The following is a 12,347-nucleotide window of genomic DNA, read 5'->3' as shown; positions in this document are numbered from 1 at the left end:
GAGATGTAAAGCCTGAATAGGAAATTGTCAGAGGAAGGTGGAGCGGGGGGATGATACAGATGAAATGAACTGTAAACATCTTCAACGGTAGCTGAAGACACATCACAGAGAAGGGTTAAAGACCTGCTCACTCATATGCACTGGGAACATGCAGAGCTTTAGCTATTAATCTCATAGAGGCATATCTGCAAATGCGGAGTGGGGTGGAAGTGGTTCTCCATGGCACATTGAAGCCAGTGTGTATGTGATTCCATTAAAGAAATTAGTAAGGGCAGAAAGTCTATAAAGATTAGAACAAAGATCTCAGGCAAGAGATGAAAAGATATGGAAAAGGATCTTGCACTTGCTTTTAATCAGAGTCCTGAGTTTTAAATAATATTTCTGTTTGTAGATCCCGCTACTAAAGGACTTTCAACTTTGGAGATGCCACGAGAATCCTCTTCTGCTCCTACATTAGAAGCAGGTGTGCCAGAAACGAGTAGTCATTCCTCCATATCAAGTAAGATTTCCTTTGGTGATCATTTCATCTGTACCTTGATTTTGTAACATTATCAGCGGCATTGCTTTCAATTTTTGCATCCTTAGTGGTATTTTTTTGTTGTTGTTTTTAAAAATGTGTTGGCTTTCTTGGGGACATTCTGTAAGCTCTCTGAGACCCTGAAGTTTGGCCCGCTTTTGTCAACATCTGAAGTGTTGGATAAATCAGTTTGGTAATGATGGGCCAAGAATCCTCATTTGTTAAGGAATAATCACTGAATTATATAATTCAGTAAAAATTATGTATTAGTAGCCTAAACATAAAACACAGACCTGGTTTGAGGACAGGTGAAACACACTGTTTATGGCAAAGTGTTATGTGGGCACCTTTATTTAATTTGAATCACCTTCATCGCTGACAAAATTTTAATCTAGGTTACTGTAAAATAGATTTATCAGATATAACTCCAAAGTTATTATTCCTATTGGATCAGAAAATAAAAATGGCATGAAGTTTTTGAAACTGACTTCTGTTACTGGATCTGAGCTCTTGTCCATGAGGAGTTTTAAGTTCCCTTGAGGTGAAGATAAGAGTGTCCACCTGGCTCAATTAAGAGATTTTTGCATGGGCAATTCTCAGCCAGAATCAGATATTCAATGGTGTGACTTCTGCAAGCCCTTGTCACACTTGCTGGTGTATTTTGTGTCCCATGTAGACACTACCTTAATATGATAGCTGATTTTTATTTGACCATCTTTTAAAATGAGGATGATCCTGGGAAACCAGGTAAAGATTTAACTTAAATGCTGAACTGGTAGTAGGGAACAATATCATCATCTCCATCACTCATTAATTCATGCATCCATTCATTATCTGCTTATTAAGTGTCTGCTGGGTGCCAGGCATTGTGCTTGGCCCTGGGTGGTCAAAGGTGAATAAATAAGACACCCCTGTTCTGAAGGAGTTTACAGTCATAATTGTAATAGTAGCTCCCATTTATTTGACACTTGTAATGTGCCAGGCACTGTGCTAAGTGGTTTACATACCCTGTTATCTTATTTAATCCTTACATCAGTGCCTCATGGCAGATATGTTGACCCCATCTTATAGATTAGGAAACAGGGGTTCAGAGAAGCTAAATGACTTGGTCAAGTCACGCAACTACAAAGATAGAACTGATGCTAGATATGCTTGAGTTTCGAGCCTATGCTTTTTTAGTATACCACACTGCCTTACTATAATTCAAACTTTAGCTATAATAGAAATTCTGGGAAAGAATTTCCTAGTGGCAGTTATTTGCCCTTTTGATAACAACAAAGAACATTTAGTTCTGTATCTAATTATCATTTTTTATCACAAAAAACTATTTGATAACATCAAAAAAATGCTCATTTTTAAGTTCACATACTACAATCATGAAAATATATTTTCTCCTAATTTGCATGAATTACTTTAAACAAGTGAATTCTAAGTTGGGTATAATTTGAGATAGTCAGGATGACTAAGACAGTTTGATTTCAGTGCTAGTTAAATGTATCATCAAGTAAATGCATCAAATGTATCATGATTCTAAAGGCATGACTGAATCAGCCCTTCTGGATTTAGCATGCCTCTTCGTTAGATACCACCTTCCTCCTCCTCGCCATGAAAACCATGTGTTGGGTAGCTCTGGGTGGTGTGTTCTTGGAGACATACTGCCAGGTGCTTACATACTCTACTAAACGTTAAAGGTTTTTACTCTCAGAATTCTACTGTCTTTAAAAACAACTGACCATTGGAGAAATTATTCCTACTAGAGATTTTAAATCCTCTTTTGAGTCTAATAGATGCTAATTTTTAAACTTGTAAATGCTTATATTTGTGCTTTTGATTTTTGGACTTGTCAAGTGAGTCATAAAATAGTGAATGTTACCAATTAACAATAAGAATGAAATTTTTCCTTTAGTTGATACAGTCATTTTTGTGAATTCAGTTAACATGGACTCCAAGAATTCCCATCACACCCCTCTCTTTTGATCAGTTTATTGTAGCTAATCATGCCATGACTACCATTAATCAAACAGTATGCTAATTCATTAAGAATAATGTTTTAATTGACTTCACATTTCACCAAGTTGCTGCCTTGGTTCCATGATTGCAAAACCTGTGTGTGACATTTAATAGGCTGCCCAGGGTCCATACAGTCATCCTGGTTTCTACTATTTCCTTCTAGGGCATGTAGTTCAGCGCTTCAATTTCTGAAACTGTCCTTCTAAGAGAGTGGATAACCACTGTTCTCAATATCCAGATGTTTGCGATCATGTAGAAAAAGCACATGAGTGATGTTCTGCCTTTCCGGGCTGGTGGCTGGGCTGGTGGGGCTGTTCCCAAGGAGGTTGCTTTCTCACTCAGCAGCCCACTGGCACGAGTGCTCGTCATTGTTTTTCTGGTTTGGAAATGCTTGTAACGTGACATATCATTGATTGGTATTTGTCAATGCTTAACCGCAGGGTCTTACCATTTTATTTTAAAACAGAGAGATGTTCTAGATAGAATAAACTTTTGGACTGTTATTTGAATCATATTTTTCAAACAGTAGGCAGAGGCTCATATAGTGATTGAAAACAACCTTGACTTTGGAGTCAATATGTTTTGGTTTTATGACCAAATAAAATTTGCTGGTTGGTTCCAAGTAACATAATTTCATTTGCTTCAATTTCTCTAAAACTTGGGGTTGATATGTGTTATCTTACTCCAAAATACATACACACACACCCCCCACACACAAACAGAGGGAGCTTATGGGTATATAATGGAGATTGAAACTATGTATGCACAAGCTCTGTTAAAGAAAGTTGAGCTATAAATTCAAAGTAGTTGTATCTGCCTTAAATCCTTTTTTTAAAACAAGGCAACATATATAAATAAAAAAGCTGAAAATCATCGTATTCTTGTAACTGGGGCAAATATTTCCAGGCTACAGATAAGCACTCCTAGGCACTGTTTCTTTCTTTACTGAATGAAGAAAGGCATGGGAATAGCATAGTGCCTTAGTTGTGCATTTGGACAGATGCATAAAATTTACCAAACAATTACACATAGCCAATGAAGGTTCAATAAAGATTCTGTATGGATGTGTAGAGCCTTTGTGTGCTGTGGAAATTGATTCCCCCTAGTAATCATCTCCTAATTTCCTCCATTTAGCTCAGTATAGGCAGATGAAAAGGGGATCCCTGGGAGCTCTGACAATGAGCCAGTTAATGAAGCGACAGCTGGAACATCAGTCTAGCGCCCCCCATAACATCAGCAACTGGGACACTGGTGGGTCAAGCTTTTTCTTCCTGTTTTACCTCTCCTATTAGCTAATGCCACTTTCTCTGTGTCCCCTCTGCTCCCTTGTTAAGGAATAGGTTTTTCTCTCATGCTCTGTGGTTCAAATAAGTTTTTGAAAAACCAAAGGTAATAAGTTTGTTTAAACTTTCCAGTTGTTCTAGAGCCACCTGTTTGTCCACCTAGGCTGTGGTTCAATGCACTTTTTTCTCTGAGACCCAGATCCCAGATAGTAGGTTACCCATCTGGAGTTAAATGATGTGAATGTGTAAAGGAGGGGACGGAACTATTATGATTTCATAATGCAAATTAAAAAAACCAAACCAAACCCCAGATTACCAACAGTCTCTGTTTCATAAACTATAAAGTACCCCAAATAAGAGACTATTAATAGTAATAATAAAAATAATAACTGTCAGCTTAGTGACATCGTGGTCTGCCGGTAGGTTTGGGAATATGAGCTCTGTGTTTTAGTCAGCAGGGTCACCAGCTTGCAGCCGCACACCCTCATGCTCACACGATGGGACTGCATCTAACCTCAATTTTAAAGTAAGAACTGACTCCCATGACATGTCTATTTTGAACATGATCACTGCATTTTCTAAACTTTGTTGCCGCGTTCTGCACATGTGCTCCTTTCTCAAGCCAGCAGTACTGCCAATCCTTCTCTTCTAAGTGCCTGCCTTTCCTTTCTTTTTCTTTCGTAATTTAAATGGGTCATTTGAGTTACAAGATCATACATGTGAAAGCAACATGCATGCACTATGAAATGTCAGCATTTCTTACTGTGATGTGCTTTGGGGACCAGGCTATCTTGGCTAGTACTTTCTGGCTAGAGTTGTATGAGATTATTTTAAAATCCTTCCATATGACCAGGAATTGTAATGCTACCAAACCAAAATCTGAAGATACTGTTGTTTTTTTTAATAATTTTATTATTTGCATGCATTATCATCTTATTTTCCCCTATTGTTCTTTACAAAGGAAAAGAGAGAGCTAGTCAGGATAGCTAAATCTCACACGCCATACCCAATCTGACATTTAACATAGTTTTAAATCTCTTGACCTTTATGAGGATTCTTAACATTGTAAAGGTTTAGTGTTTTATCTTCTTTCAGTGGTAAATGGTAGTCCACAGACAAGGGACTGGATGTCCAGGCTTGAGACTAGAGTGGGGTGAGGTGAGGTCTTTTATCTACACTAAAGCGGGGCCTCCTCTCTTTACTGAGATGAAGCTATGTAAGGAGCTAAGAATAGAAGCTTTTGTTTTGTTAGTTCTCTGATAATTAAATGTCCAGCTTCAGTTAGGTTGACCTGGGGGCCCCAGAGAATATTTTAACCATGCTGCTGTTTTCTGTAGCAAATAGCTCAGCCTAAGCTAATTATTTTAGATTCTGTCTAATTACAAGCTAATTTGACCTCCTCAGTAAAGTTATAAAAAGGCAAATTGATTTCAATTTCCAATCCAAATTTTAATCTAAAAGCCACATGATGCCAAATAACCCATTTAACTGAATTTTTCACTTTTCAATCAAATTTCAGCCTTGTTCATGTCATTCTGGTTTCTCATTTAATACTTCCCATTTACATGCTGTCTGAATTCCTTTCACCTGAGTTTTCCTGGGCTTGTGGTCTATTCTCCAAGGTGGTACTCTAGCCATCGAGTCTACTAGAGCTTCCTCTCAATATTCCTTCCTTTAATAATGCTGTAAAAAGTTCTCCCCAAATCTGAGATCAGAGGAGAGTTGATGAACGTGTCGCCCAAGGTTAGGAAGCCTGTCCCTTTATACCACATGCTGATGCAGTGACTCTCTCGTCTTCCAGCGCACACATCGGGTCACACAGACACACCGAGAAAGGCAGTTTCCTACAACACGATTGCTTCACCTCAGTGTGCCCCTGCTCGGCTCACAGAACAACTGCCTCTTCTCCATCTATGCACACGCGGTCACTTGCTTCTTTGCCTCATCTTTCATATGAAACAAATGTTCCTGAAGTGTCTCTCCACCATTCCTGCCCTGCTCCCTATTCCTGTGCCTCATCCCTCTGCCAAGTGCCTGGCATTTCCTTGCTACCAGTTCCACATGTTTTCTGTACGACCTTTCTGGCCACTGCCCCAAATTATCACTTATGTACTTACTGATTTGCATAAAGCACTTATTTCATGGTCACTACATTAGCCTTTCATTTTTGTTTCATTTCATAACAGGAGATAAGGGATTTGAACATTTCTGGGGGGTGGGGGCAGTGAATCTGAACTTCTCAGGGATGGTTATAGATACGCCCCTGCTTTCAATTGCATTTCATATACCTGAATGGCAGGTTTGTTGTGAAACCCCCAAAACTCTGCCCTAAAATCTAGGACGTTTCCTGTAAGTGGTAGTAATCAACAACAGCCAAAAAACGGCCCCAAGAGATTTTTGGTAACATTCTTGTATTTTGAATTGTGCTAAATTGACTACATTGAAGACTGAAACTCTATTTATCCACAGAACAGATACAGCCTGGGAAACGCCAGTGTAATGTGCCAATGTGCCTAAACCCTGACCTGGAGGGGCAGCCGCTGAGAATGAGAGGTTAGTTGAGTCACAGCGTCTTAGGCGGTACGAGTTGAGAGAGACCGTGCCATGCTGTATGCCATGTATGCCAGCCACTGAGTGGCCCAGCCACTGCTGAACACTTCTTCAACAGCTCCGTGAAGTGGATCCAACCTTTGCTCTCACACCTCTAGCTCCAGAACGTAGGACATCTCATCTTGGAGCAGTGCCGACAGAAAGTTCTTCCTTCTAGTGATTTGCTAATGCTTGGAACCATGCAAAACAAATCTAGTCTCTCGTAATTTTTTAGACCTTTGGAAATCACCACCCATTACTTATTCCCTCATTTCTAGACCACACAGCTCGAGTTACTTGTATTCCTCCTGATACCTGTCAGTTTCCCATTTCATCCTGTATATGCTTTTCTGAGTTTATGTGTGTTCTCGCTAGAATGTTGAGATCCTGGATGAGTAACTTCTTTTCAGCTATCTGAAACTACACTAAATGCACACTTCACTTTTTGCAGCTCAGAGGAGCATGCAGGGAATAGACCTATGCCAAGACCATCTGAATATTTATTTTCCAAATTCACCCCATGGCTAGTTAATCACTACTTTTGTTGTTTTTTTTTATTTCAGAAAATAGGTTAGCCTATCATTTATAAAAAAACAAGCAAAAAACCCCCAAATACATTATGACCATATCTCCAAGCTTGTCCTTTAAATCAAGCAGAGCTGTTACTCTGTACATAGCACTCCTCTAATGGTCCTTAGACATGAGGCCACATTTATCTCCAGTTTCTGGCTAACCTTTATTTGGCAATGAATAGCAGTGGTTTTAGCCCTTGTTAGTAATGAGATGGGACTCTTCTCATTTATGGGCAGAATCCAGGATGATGCAACAAACGCTGAGGTTTGTCCATGATCTAGTGATGTAGTCAGTGGCAGCAAAAATCGAATGAGGTAAGGGGAACAAAGACAAAAAAGTGACTCTCTTTGACTCTTCACTGTAAAGTACATGGATGCAGCTGGGGACTTCGAAACACACCAACACCTTTTCTTTTTCTCCTTTTTTTTTATTAAAATCTCTAGCTTTGAAGTTGGGCCTCAGGTTTTTGACAGCCTCCTGTTTCTGCTCCTAGTTCTGCATAGATTACTAACGTCTTAGGTGTCAGTAGGAGAATCAATGGTGGTGAGCTCCGAAGTGTTGCCCACAACAGGGGGATGATGGAACTGCTTTTGATGTTGCAGATGTAGTTGTGATTCATCTATAACAACAGGTAGTTGAGGTTTATGGCTTCCTTTTGGCTTTTCCCACCTTCCCCTTGTACAGTACACTTTGCTTTCACATCATTAGCAGTATTCAGAAATCCTTGATTCAGTCACATGGAGGGTTAATGCCCAATAACTGAACCTGTCTGCTTTTATAGATGACTGCCATAAATACTGCATGACGCATTCTGTGTTGCCACATGGAAAAACTGTTTAATGCTCTTGTCAAAAATGTCTATTCCTTGGCATTTGTATTGGGTAGTATTAGTTTGAAACCACCCAGATGTCTTTGATTTCCCCCCCTTTCTTGACTTTATTTATTATACAATAATAATTAGCAACAATCTTCTGAAAGTTTTGACTCAGAAGTTTCTTCTTAAAATCAATTTCTTATGTTTCTAGGAAGACTGGGTACATATCACCCTGAATTTTTCAACTTTTAGCACAGGCATTTTGGCATCTGGTAGACATGTTCAAGAACTAGAGTTTTGGATTTAAACTTTCTGTGTTTTGGTTTCTTAAAGCAACTTCATGCATGTACTATACTGTTTACTAATCAATCATGTCTTCTTTTATCTTTGCCCACTTCTTGCCTTTCTATTATTAATCAATTTATACTTATGCTTGTCTTAAATACTTTTGCTTCCACTTGAAACAACATCTTTACAAAACAATTAGAGATCTTTGTTAATGATACCCTTGGGTATGTTTAGGGAAGAATGTATCTCAGAGAGAGCTGACAAATAGAGCAGTGTCATTTGTGTTCCCATTTGGGATCTTTGGAGTGAGAGGAAGATATGTTCAGAGACTTTCCTTTTTCCAGTGAATCTGCAGGTCTGCTTCTCATAAACACATTTGATCAGGCAAGGAAGTCTATATAGTATGGAAGCATCTTGGCTTTTCAAAGCTTTTGATAACCACTTTCTCTCCTTGGGCTGAAACACACTGTCTACTTGGCTAGGTTTCTAAAATTTTTATTAATTCCCTTAGGAACCAATTCTCTGAATCATTTTCTTTCTTCTATTTAAGATCATAGAGTTTTGTTTTGTTTTGCAGCACCAAGTTACCAGGTCCTTGATGAGAAACAGGTTCTTTAATGACCATGGGCTTTGCGCCTGCCTTCCTGTTTGAAGAACTGAGAGCCTCAGTTATTATTTTGTAGAACTTGGCACTGTTCTGGATTGTCACTTTGGGATTCTTTTGGGGTGCCTTGTACCCACAGTTCCTATCTTTCCGGCAATGGTGGCTTTTTTTTCATGGAAACAGTCTCCAAGCTCTCTAGATTTCCTCATCACTGGAGCATTTTGCCAAAGTTCCACTTCCAATTTCTCAGAAGGCATCAAAACCCAGAGTTTTAAACACTGATCTCAATTAGCTAAAGCCACCAATGATTTCAAAAACAGTTGATATTTCATTCATAAACATTTTAGTTTAAAAATTAAGTCTTTGTTTTGGGGTTTATGATATTTATCTCTAAACTAGAAAACAGCAGCTATACTTATTAGCTTACATATCTCACCCTGTGTTGGCTGTAGAGTTTTGGGACCTTATTCTCTTCCCAAATTAGCAATATTCTAGTGTTGGTTTGCATTTGTTATTTCAGAAATGTAGTGCTGTTTGGGCAGTTTCCGTTTATGCCTCCCAAGTAAGGGCTGCAACTCATTTAATGGTACCCTTGACGAGAATCTCTCCACAGCAATTTTTTCATCTTTGTCCTATTTTCCTGTGGGCACACATGAACTCTTCCTGATTTTTTTTCAGTCATGAAGCAAAGGGCGAGTTAGGAATGCAGCTCTTAAGAAATGCAAACACAAACAAATCACAGTTTTTCTCAAATTCGTTTCTTTTTTTTAATCAACTAAACTTTTTTATTCCTTACATCATTGTTCATTTTTTGTGCAGTATTTGATTTCTCCCCTCAGAGGTTTTCCTGATAAATCTCCCACCACCACATCACCTGTGAACCGTCACCATAGTCCTTTGTGTTCTCCCCTCCCGTTTTGACCCCCCTCCCTCCCTCTCTTGCTGTATGCCTCAGAGCTATAGTTTGCTGCAAGTTCTATCTTGAGGGTTTTTCAAAAATGCATTTGGGCTGCTCAAGTCGCATCCCTATAAATGTGATGTTTGGTGGGCTTATTAGCGGAGAATAGGGCTTCCCTTGGCCCACAAAAGTTGATTTTGTTTACCAGTTGTCTCTTTGCTGCTTCCCCAGGTGCCACTAAATCCAGCCTGCTGTCAGCACCCAGCATAGTGAGTATGTTTGTGCCAGCCCCCGAAGAATTCACAGACGAGCAGCCAACAGTGATGACGGACAAGTAAGCTCAGTTATTTTCTTCACCATGTTTACAGGATTTGAGAGTTTGCTCACTGCAAGTTTTGAGACGGTGTCAGAGGAGGCGTGCAGTGTTGTAAGTCTTCGTTTGTTCTTCAAATGGCTGTAGCCGTAATGTTGGTAGGCATTTCTTGTTTCAAAAATGCAACATCATATAGGCAACTTGTGCTTATGCCAAGCATTTTTCTTTTTTTAATTCAGATGAGTACAAATAACATCTTCTTGCTATTCCTAGCATCATTTCATATGAATAATCCCCAAACCAGAAGCTTCAAATTGTGAGGATGGGACTAAGTTTCATACTTGATTCTATTCTTGTCCTGCCAACAAAAACCATTTCCTTAATCTGAAAATAGTTGTCACATCCGGACTGTCTGCCTTCACTCCAGGTTTCCTATAGGATAGAGTCTGAATGCTTTAGTTTATCATAAAAGGCTCTTTAGATTGTAAAGTTATGGTCTTACCACTGCTCATCGGGAACTCTTTGCCAGACCTTCACTTTCTCTAGACTATGCCTGACGTGGTGTTCTTCTCTCCTCTGTGATTTTACGGGTCCCCCACCCCTCTCTGTGCATTCTCTCTCCTGGTGAACTTACGCTTCAAGACCCAGCTTAAAGAAATGTTTTCCTGATTCCAAAAGGCAGAATTAGTCATGCCATTTTCTTTGCTTCCATCGCAATGATATCTCTCTATTCTACCACTTACACATTGTATTTTGATTGCTTAGTTCATAAATATCTTATAACAAACTGTGCATTCCTTAGAGTCTGGGACCTTCTAAACTCACAATGCATTGTGTGGAACATAAATGATTGTTCAGTGAATGTGATGAAAAATAATGTAGAATTTAAAGTTTGGATCGGGAGGTTTCCTAGTAAGGGTGATCCTGAGTTCTACCTTGTGTCTGTTTTTATGTCCATGGTGTTGGTGGCACTGGAGTCTCCTGTTTATTATTAGAATGGAAACACTGATCTTCTTTTGGGGACTTTCATAAGACTCACCAGAAATTGCTATGTATAGTGCTGTTATATCTCGAAACCATTGTTTTCATAGAAAGCATTCCTCTGTTTTCTTTGCAGATGCCATGACTGTGGGGCCATTCTTGAAGAATATGATGAGGAAACTCTTGGGCTGGCCATTGTGGTCCTCTCCACATTCATTCACTTAAGTCCAGACTTGGCAGCCCCACTGTTGCTGGATATCATGCAGTCGGTGGGAAGGTGAATGTTGACCAGTTTTATTTGGTAGGGAGGAGCCTTATTCAGTCCCTACCTCGAAATTGAAAGCTACCAGTTGAAAGTTGAAACATTTAGTTATCTTATAGATGTTTGATATATGTGGGATCAGCTTAGATGAATGTTAAAAACTGAATGGCCCCACCTTTTGGTCACATTCCTCAGCTGAGACACACTGTCATCAGTCACAGTGCTGGAGTGAAGCTAAAGGAAACTGCACTAAGAAAACTCTTGTTCTCTGTTACTGCGTGAGCTAAAGTAGCAACAGTGCGCAGAACCATGCTAGTTCCTAGGAAGCACTTCATGTGTTTTAGGTATTATTATTATCTCTCTTTAAATGTTTTAAAATAGGTTCTCTAGGCACTTTGTAATCTCAGGGTGGCTCAATCATGCAACTTGGGGCACTTTCCTGTAAGAGGATAAGTGAAAATGTACAGTTTCATATTTCTGACTCATAAAAAGGAGAGATACACACATTTTGAGGATTGGGACTCAGCCTGACAAAAGGAAGATTAAGATTAGCTGCTTTGAGAATTTTCCAATTAAGAAGATCCATTTAGTAGACAGGACATTAGAAAGAAAGCAGCATATTTCTTGAATATATCAATACATTAAGTTCAAATCCAGGGATAAGCTGTAGTGCTAACATACACAGCTTATAGGAGAGGTTGAATTAAATTCCACAGGAATGAATGAACTTCTCAGTATGTACCTGCAGGTGCTTTAGGCTACAGGCATTAGAGCTAGCTAGTGCTTTCAAGACTTTGTAGCTTAGTTGTTGAGGAGGACAATGGTGTATGGAATAACTAGTCATGCAAGATAGGAAGTGATTAAGTGCTATAATGAGTGTTATGTGCTACAGTTCTTCAGGATGGAAAAGATTTCTTAGGGAAGGTCTATCTGGAGGTAGTAGGGAAAAATTGGATCCTGAAAATTCGTGGTATTTGAGGGAAGGAAAGAGAATGAATTTTAATGGAGCTAAAATGTAAATTTTTGTTTAATGAAGAAATGCAGATTTCAAGTTAAAGACAAACAGGAAAGCATTAAAAACCCACAACTCCCCAAATGTGTGAATCCCTTCCCCAGATATTTCTGTAGTATACTTAGGCATATATAACCAAAGAGGGTATAATTTTTCTACTTCTGTTACTTAGAAACTGCCAGTGTACCAAAAGTAAGGTGATG

The 12,347-nt window shown here is 39.1% G+C and overlaps 1 protein-coding gene across 4 annotated transcripts in view; it reads left to right on the top strand.

Annotated features, from left to right (window-relative positions):
• Positions 1-12,347, top strand: part of UNC79 (unc-79 homolog, NALCN channel complex subunit) — a gene marked incomplete at both ends in the record, with an annotated part of 174,448 nt that overhangs the window by 110,335 nt on the left and 51,766 nt on the right. For 3 of the 4 annotated variants that reach the window (XM_084241338.1, XM_084241337.1, XM_084241339.1), the window contains 5 exons: positions 392-499; positions 3,662-3,778; positions 6,280-6,363; positions 9,808-9,910; positions 11,007-11,147. In XM_084241338.1, coding sequence (XP_084097464.1) covers positions 392-499; positions 3,662-3,778; positions 6,280-6,363; positions 9,808-9,910; positions 11,007-11,147 — 553 coding nt within the window. The remainder of the gene's footprint in view (positions 1-391; positions 500-3,661; positions 3,779-6,279; positions 6,364-9,807; positions 9,911-11,006; positions 11,148-12,347) is intronic. The other variant, XM_084241340.1, reaches the window with a different exon arrangement.

Source organism: Talpa europaea (genome assembly GCF_964194135.1).
Source record: "Talpa europaea genome assembly, chromosome: 8".
NCBI classification, from domain to species: Eukaryota; Metazoa; Chordata; class Mammalia; order Eulipotyphla; family Talpidae; genus Talpa; species Talpa europaea.
Note: the sequence above shows the minus strand (reverse complement) of the source record. Positions and strands in the feature narration are given on the sequence as shown.